The sequence below is a fragment of the Pristiophorus japonicus genome, chromosome 19, assembly GCF_044704955.1.
Source record: "Pristiophorus japonicus isolate sPriJap1 chromosome 19, sPriJap1.hap1, whole genome shotgun sequence".
Classification (NCBI taxonomy): Eukaryota; Metazoa; Chordata; class Chondrichthyes; family Pristiophoridae; genus Pristiophorus; species Pristiophorus japonicus.
This window is the reverse complement of record NC_091995.1, coordinates 78,888,004-78,896,787: the sequence shown is the minus strand read 5'-3', so window position 1 is coordinate 78,896,787 and position 8,784 is coordinate 78,888,004. Positions and strand designations below refer to the sequence as shown.

Sequence of the window (8,784 nt, the reverse complement as noted above, 5' to 3'; positions counted from 1 at the left end):
CGTGCCTTCTGTTGCCTCGGCCCTAAGCTCTGAAATTCTCTGCCTAAATATCTTTCCTCCTTCAAGACTCTCCTTAAAACCTAACTCTTTGACCAGGCTTTTGGGCAGCTGCCCTGATTTCTCCTTATGCTACTCGGTGTCAAATCTTTTTAATCTCATAATACTCCTGTGATGCTGTTTGGGCCGCTTCACTATGTTAAAGGCGCTATATAAATACAAGTTGTTGTTGGTGTTAACGGCCCAATATAACTTAAACTAGTTGGGGTCGACTGCTGAGTCTCAGAGTCTTGGGTAGCAATGGCAGTGGCTGAGTAGGTTTAGGAGCTTATTCGACTTCGAGTCACAAGGGGAGCTCAGTACAGGAATCAACTGGAGTGTACTTAACCCCGAGATGATACATACGTCCATAGCACATCAGGCCAATGCTCAACCCCACCACACAGAGAAAATCCAACCCATTAACAATATAATATTCATTTATTACTAGTTAGTACATTTTTATTTCTAAAAAAAAAGTTTATGTAGCGGCAGTCATATAAAAAAAAAATCATAAAACAAAATTAATCCCCCTCCCTCACAACACTGGGCTGGTCAGTGCTGTTCAGAGGTAGCACTTCACAAGTCTACGTTGAACACTGACTGGAAGTGTGTGTGTGTGTGTGTGATGGAGGGGGAGAGAGAGCAAGGGTTATATCTAAATCTAACAAGGTTTTACTGAGGAATACCCCACAATGAGGAAGACTCGCTGTACAAGGCTGAGTGAAGATGGGAGGAGGAACGACCCTGTATTTTATACACGTGTACTCCAGTCACTCTGGGACCCCGAGTGTCGAATACACGATAGAGAAAGAAAAAATAATTCTGGGAGCATTTTTATAGTAAAGAGTCCGAGAAACCGCCCCCCCCCCCCAAAAAAATATGGATCTAAATTTTTTTTTTAAAAAGAGGTAAAATGGGTTTGGGCAATGGGTCAGTTTGGGAACCCCCCTTGAAAGATATTTTGCTTCCCGGGACCATATTTTTCCACTCTTTCCCCCGCCATCCCCTAATGTTAAAGATGATTGACAAGGGCATTACGGAATGCCTCAATTTGGGTTTTCCAATGAGGACCAATGAGTTCTTGTCCTCTCCGGGTTGTTGGGGGGGGGGGGTAAAAGGGAAGTCAAACCCCCCCCTCCCACCACCCCCATATACCAGCTGTAGAAGAGGCCAACGGAGAAGCCTCCAGCAGGCCCTCACATCAAAGGGGAAGCGTCTCGAGGAGGAGGGGGGAGAAAGGGGAGAAGGTGCAAAAGGATCAGGCCCGGGAAGAAGTCTACTGCAGGCACAGGACTAGACAGCACGGTGTACAAAAGGCTGCACTAACTCGTCCTAGAATTCAGCTGCATGTCGGCAATCCGAGACCAGACAGTGTGCAGCTCCTCTGTGGGTTTTGAGGAGGTTTTCCTTCTCTCCAATCACACAGGTTCTGTCAGCCAGGTACACAGGATTGTCGGGACCTTGCGATTTCTCCTGCCTGGCTGCAGTGCCTATTCCTCACCAGCAGAGAGTGCTATTTGAGTCATTTGATTCCATGGCGATCGGACATCCCCCCCACCCCCTGGGACATTCAAGGCAAGACCCCAGACTCTCAACCTTATGGCGGGGAGTCAGGGGACTGTCTCCTATTTAAGGCTACATGCTTCCTGGGCCACTTTGGTCATAAGTAACCACTCAAAGGTTAAATCGTCTTGTGCCTGTGTGACGGGCGAGAAGCAAGATCCTTTCATTTAACACAAGGGGATAAACACCACTCCCACCCACCCACCCACCGCAAGTTTCAGCAAAGCAGCAGCATAGACTTTGCCCTTAGGAATGCTGCAAGCCCCTATCCCATCTAAACAAAGAAAATGTGGATTCAGGGAAGACATTTTTATGTGAGAGGCAAGGGAAGAGGAAGTGAGAGAGCGAGGGAGCGCAAAAACGAGAGCGAGATAGAAAACGAAATGAGAAAAAGTGAGAGAGAAAATGAAAGAGAAAAAATGAGAGCGAGAGAGAAAACTAGCGAGAGTGAAAACAAAATGTGAGAGTAAAAGAGAAAACGATGAGAGAGTGAAAGAGAAAATGGAGAGCGAGAGAAAACAAAAGAAGAGTGAGAGAGAAAAAGAAAGAGAAAACAAGAGAAAAAGAAAATGAAAACGAGAAAGAGAAAATGAAAGCGAAAGAAAACGAAAGAGAGAGAAATGATGAAAAAGAATTTACAAAAATAACTTTCCCTTTTTCAAAATGGAAATCCAGTTTAACATTGCTCCAGAAACTAACATATGATTGGGCCCCAAGATCCATCTCCAAGAGCCTCCCCAGCCTCGAGTGCATTGGTGCCAAGTGCTCATTCCCGTTTGCGGAGGATGATGTACATTATGCTGCTGATCAGTGTCAAGGGAAAGCAGATCCAGGCAAGGACGTACGAGGACCCATACCAGCCGTTCTGGTTCTCAACGTGGAAGTGGACGGTATAGATACTGGCGGCTGTCACCACGCAGACACCTGGAACAGGACACAAGCTCGGTTACACAATGGGATAAGGCAGTCGCTACCTTGACACTGAAATCACCAAAACATATCTTTCAGCAAGAACCCTGGCATGAACTTCCCCATGTGACTGCACTGGCGAGATGTGAGCGCACTAGGTCCGTGCAGCAGAGCTGATCTCCAGTCGTCCTGGTTAACCCTTGCTATTGGACCAAGACCTAGCTCTGTCGAGCCCGTGTGGTGGCTGGTGTGCAACGGTCACCACACGTTAAAAAAATCCACGCAAGGGAAACGAAGGATAGTGTTAAAACCAAGAAAGAGGCATATAAATTGGCTAGAAAAAGCAACAAACCTGAGGACTGGGAGAAATTTAGAATTCAACAGAGGAGGACTAAGGGTTTAATTAAGAGGGGGGGAAATAGAGTACGAGAGGAAGCTTGCAGGAAACATAAAAACTGACTGCAAAAGCTTCTATAAATATGTGAAGAGAAAAAGATTAGTGAAGGCAAACGTAAGTCCCTTGCAGTCGGATTCAGGTGAATTTATAATGGGGAACAAAGGAATGGCAGACCAATTGAACAAATACTTCGGTTCTGTCTTCACGAGGGAAGACACAAATAGCCTTCCGAATGTACTAGGGGACAGTGGGGAGGAACTGAAGGATATCCTTATTAGGCGGTATATTGTGTTAGGGAAATTGATGGGATTGAAGGCCGATAAATCCCCGGGGCCTGATAGTCTGCATCCCAGAGTACTTAAGGAAGTGGATACATTGGTGATCATTTTCCAAAAGTCTATCGACTCTGGAGCAGTTCCTATGGACTGGAGGGTAGCTAATGTAACACCACTTTTTAAAAAAAGGAGGGAGAGAGAAAACGGGTAATTGTAGACCGGTTAGCCTGACATCAGTAGTGAGGAAAATGTTGGAATCGCTCATTAAGGATGAAATAGCAGCGCATTTGGAAAGCAGTGGCAGGATCTGTCCAAGTCAGCATGGATTTATGAAAGTGAAATCATGCTTGACGAATCTTCTGGAATTTTTTGAGGATGTAACTAGCAGAGTGGACAAGGGAGAACCAGTGGATGTGGTGTATTTGGACTTTCAAAAGGCTTTTGACAAGGTCCTGCACAAGAGATTGGTGTGCAAGATCAAAGCGCATGGCATTAGGGGTAATGTACTGACATGGATAGAGAACTGGTTGGCAGACAGGAAGCAGAGGGTCAGGATAAACGGGTCCTTTTCAGAATGGCAGGCAGTGACTAGTGTAGTGCCGCAGGGCTCAGTGCTGGGACCCCAGCTCTTTACAATATACATCAATGATTTAGATGAAGGAATTGAGTGTAATATCTCCACGTTTGCATATGACACTAAGCTGGGTGGCGGTGTGAGCTGTGAGGAGGACGCTAAGGGGCTGCAGGGTGACTTGGACAGGTTAGGTGAGTGGGCAAATGCATGGCAGATGCAGTATAATATGGATAAATGTGAGGTTATCCATTTTGGGGGCAAAAACACGAAGGCAGAATATTATCTGAATGGCGGCAGATTAGGAAAAGGGGAGGTGCAATGAGACCTGGGTGTCATGGTTCAGCGGTCATTGAAAGTTGGCATGCAGGTACAGCAGGCGGTGAAGAAGGCAAATGGTATGTTGGCTTTCACAGCTAGGGGATTTGAGTATAGGAGCAGGGAGGTCTTGCTGCAGTTGTACAGGGCCTTGGTGAGGCCTCACCTGGAATAGTGTGTTCAGTTTTGGTCTCCAAATCTGAGGAAGGACATTCTTGCTATTGAGGGAGTGCAGCAAAGGTTCACCAGACTGATTCCAGGGATGGCTGGACTGTCATATGAGGAGAGACTGGATCAACTGGGCCTTTATTCACTGGATTTTAGAAGGATGAGAGGGGATCTCATAGAAACGTACAAGATTCTGACGGGACTGGACAGGTTAGATGCGGGAACAATGTTCCCGATGTTGGGAAAGTCCAGAACCAGGGGACATAGTCTTAGGATAAGGGGTAGGCCATTTAGGACTGAGATGAGGAGAAACTTCTTCACTCAGAGTTGTTAACCTGTGGAATTCCCTGCCACAGAAAGTTGTTGATGCCAGTTCACTGGATATATTCAAGAGGGAGTTAGATACGGCCCTTACGGCTAAGGGGATCAAGGGGTATGGAGAGAAAGCAGGAAAGGGGTACTGAGGAAGTGATCAGCCATGATCTTATTGACTGGTGGTGCAGGCTCGAAGGGCCGAATGGCCTGCTCCTGCACCTATTTTCTATGTTTCTATGTTTCCACCCTTCAACATGTAGTTCGGGATCTGGAACATTAGGTCCTTCATTGAAACACCTGTGAATTCATCCCTTTTTTGCGTGGAAGCAAGTCATCCTCGATACGAGGGACTGCCTATGATGATGATGCTGCACTGGAGAGGGTACAGAAGAGATTTACGAGGATGTTGCCTGGACTGGAGAATTTTAGCAACAAGGAAAGATTGGATAGACTGGGGTTGTTTTCTTTGCAAGAGAGGCTGAGGGGAGACCTGATTGAGGTGTATAAAATTATGAGGGGGCTGGATAGAGTGGATAGGAGGGATCTATTTCCATTAACAGAGGGGTCAACAACCAGGAGACATAGATTTAAAGTAATTGGTAGGAGGCTTAGAGGGGATTTGAGGGGTTTGGTCCATCATATCTGTGCCGGCTGACCAAGAGCTATCCAGCCTAATCCCACTTTCCAGCTCTCGGTCCGTAACCCTGTAGATTACGGCACTTCAAGTGCACATCCAAGTACTTTTTAAATGTGATGAGGGTTTCTGCCTCTACCACCCTTTCAGGCAGTGAGTTCCAGACCCCCACCACCCTCTGGATGAAGAAATTTCTCCTCAAATCCCCTCTAAATTTTCTACCAATTACTTTAAATTTATGCCCACTGGTTGTTGACTCTTCTGCTAAAGGAAACAGGTCCTTCCTATCCACTCTATCTCTGCCCCTCATAATTTTATACACCTCAATGAGGTCTCCCCTCAGCCTCCTCTGTTCCAAAGAAAACAGCCCCAGCCTATCCAATCTTTCCTCATAGCTAAAATTCTCCAGTCCAGGCAACATCCTCATACATCTCCTCTGTACCCTTTCCAGTGCAATCACATCTTTCCTGTAATGTGGTGACCAGGACTGCACACAGTACTCCAGCTGTAGCCTAACTAGTGTTTTATACAGTTCCAGCATATCCTCCCTGCTCTTGTATTCTGTGCCTCGGTGAATAAAGGCAAGTATTCCATATGCCTTCTTAACCACCTTATCTACCTGACCGGCTACCTCAGGGATCTGTGGACCTGCACTCCAAGGTCCCTTCGTTCCTCTACACTTCTCAGTGTCCTATCATTTAATGTGTATTCCTTTGCCTTGTTAGCCCTCCCCAAATGCATTACCTCACACTTCACCGGACTGAATTCTATTTACCACTGTTCTGCCCACCTGACCAGTCCATTGATATCTTCCTATTTAGAGGGATGCAACAGCCTTTTTATTCCAGGTTTTCATACATCCCTTGCCGAGTGTTTTAAGTGAGTATGTTTGTCAGAGATTTTCCAGGAGGACTTGTCACCTCTACCTACGCTCTCTGAGGATGCGTGTGTGTGAATTTTTTTTTTTTAAATCAAAAGAGCAAATGTTAAGACAAACTTACAGGAGAGCAGCTGAAAGAGGCCAGTGAAGATGAATCGATTGCCTTTCTTCAGCGTGAAGAGCTGGCAGATGAAGATGAGCAATCCACAGCAGGTGAAGATCACAGCTAACACCATGCTAGCCTGCACAGCCTGCAAATAATCTGCGGCAAAATATCACATCAAAGGTTGGAAATTAAAAAAACAGAAAATGCTGGAAATACTCAGCGGGTCAGGCAGCATCTGAGGAAAGAAGAAAAACATTAGCTGTTCAGGTCGATGATCCCTCGTCAGAACAAAGGTCACCTTGTGATGGAGGCTCCTCAGAGGCCGTTTAGTTAACCAGCTGCGTGCCGGTTTTAAGCAGTAACCGAGGCCAATTTTTCCAGCCTTAAAAAAAAAGAGAATGTGGGAGATTTTGAGGGTACAAATTCCGTTCTCCTTCCCGCTCCATTTAACAGCTACCTCCAGTCCCACAAACCTCCTTCCCTCCTCTTTCCCCAGCATTCCCAAGCTGTGCCAACATCACTTAAAGCAAACCCGTTGAGGAAATCCACAAACACGGCCGAGTGAGGTCGGTGACCAGGCTCCCTCAGAGTCGGACATCATCGCCCGCAGCTTGTGTTCCAGCAACCCCCAGGCAGCGAGGATGAAATACTGCGCTGATAGCTCTCCCCCTGGTGGCTCAATCGGTTAATATGCTGTCCAGTGAGCCACATGAAGGGAAGTGGCCGAGGCCCCGGGTTCAATCCCCAGCTGATCTCAGTAATGGGGCCCGTGAACAGCCAAGGCTTGCTGAATTTTTTTTTTCAACTCATGGGATGTGGGTGCGAATTGCTAATCGCCCTCAAGAAGATGGCGGAGAGCTGTCTTCTTGGCAACGGATTGGCTTGCTGGGCCATTTCAGAGGGCAGTTAAGAACATAAGAAATAGGAGATCCTGGCTGATCTGATCTTGGCCTCAACTCCACATTCCCACCTGCTCCCCATAACCCTCGACTCCCCTATCATTCAAACACTTCCCTATTGCTCAAAAACTCCCCCATCTTTCAAAATAAGAGTCAAACACATTGCTGTGGGTCTGGAGTCACATATAGGCCAGACCGGGTAAGGATGGCAGATTTCTTTCCCGAAAGAGTAATCCAATGCCCAATACTGATACCAGATTTATTTGATTGATTGTATTTAAATTCCCCAGCTGCTGTGGTGGGATTTGAACTCGGGTCTCTAGATTGCTGGTCCAGTAACATACCACTGTGCTACCATGGCCCCAAAGCTTGGCCACCTGCGGAGATTCCCTAGAAATTGCCAGTACCCAAGGGTAAAAGTACTGTTGACTCGTGGAGGGAGTGCAGCGTAGGTTTACCAGAATGATACCCAGACTTCCAGGGTCGAATTACGAGGAGAGATTGCACAAATTAGGGTTGTATTCTCTAGAATTCAGAAGGGTGATCTGATCGAAGTTTTCAGCATATTAAGGAGGAACAGATAGGGTAGACCAAGAGAAACTATTTTTGCTGGTTGGGGCGTCTCAGACTAGGGGACACGGTCTAAAAATTAGACCCAGGCTTTTCAGGAGTGAAATTAGGAAACACTTCTAAACACAGAGTGGCAGAAGTTTGGAACTCTCTTCTGAAAACGGCAACTGATGCTAGATCAATTGTTAATTTTAAATCAGAGATCAATAGCTTTTTGTTAACCAAAAGGTATTGAGGGATATGGGCCAAAGGTGGGTATATGGACTTAGGTCACAGATCAGCCATGATCCCATGGTGGAACAGGCTCGAGGGGCTGAATGGCCTCCTCCTTCCTATGTTGCGAGTATATTCAAGGCGGAGATAGATAGATGTTTGGACTCTTGGGGAATCAAGGCAAATCGGGAACGGGCAGAAAAGTGAGGTTGAGGTCGATAATTAGCCATGATCTTATTGAATGGCGGAGGAGATTCGAGGGGCCGTATGGCCAACTCCTGCTCCTAATTCTTATGTTCATTCAAAACATTCCAGAGTGAGGAGACTTATCCCTTCAATCCGGTCAAGGTTCAGACCCAGGTCTCTGAGCCGAGAGAGTGCAGATTGTGCACCGTCCTCTGCTTTAGGAAGTAAAATCTATACCGCTGCTCCTTAGTCCCTTCGCCATTTAACCTGCAACGACCCTAGCCCATTCAATGGCTTTGTTTCTGTACAAAGAGCCCACAGTCCCAGAGTCCAGGGTCGAAAGTTGATTGGCTCCATGTAAATGGACACCATTACTGCGCGTGAGCAGCAGGTGGCGCCAGTGTGTCAGCTCGTAACAAGCCACGAATAATATTGTTCCAGGCTCAACTCAGGAAGTTCCTGCTTAGATTACACCAGGGAAGTAAACACACCAGAAACACTGACAGCCTCACTGACAGAAAGGACTGGCTGCAGTTCAGGCGTGAGAAGGCAGGATCGACAGCTAGGGAGATTGGAAAAAAGAGCAATGGGGGTGGAGAGGATGTGAGCATGTGCGATGGTGGGGGGGGGCGGTGGGAGAGTGAGCACGTGAGTTGCGGGGGTGGGGGTGTGGGGGGGGGGCGGAAGTGAGTTCAAGTGATGGAGCGGGAGGGGGGAGAGTGAGCACGATGGAGGGGTGGG

The 8,784-nt window shown here is 47.0% G+C and overlaps 1 protein-coding gene across 1 annotated transcript in view; it reads right to left on the bottom strand.

The window, feature by feature from the left end:
- Window positions 1–458: 458 nt before the first annotated feature.
- The window catches only part of LOC139229980 (peripheral myelin protein 22-like), a 43,214-nt gene continuing 34,888 nt past the window's right edge, over window positions 459–8,784 (bottom strand). Inside the window, exons 4-5 of the mRNA XM_070861678.1 lie at window positions 6,191–6,331; window positions 459–2,526 (exon numbers count right to left, since the gene is read on the bottom strand). Coding sequence (XP_070717779.1) covers window positions 2,369–2,526; window positions 6,191–6,331 — 299 coding nt within the window. The 3' untranslated portion in view covers window positions 459–2,368. The remainder of the gene's footprint in view (window positions 2,527–6,190; window positions 6,332–8,784) is intronic.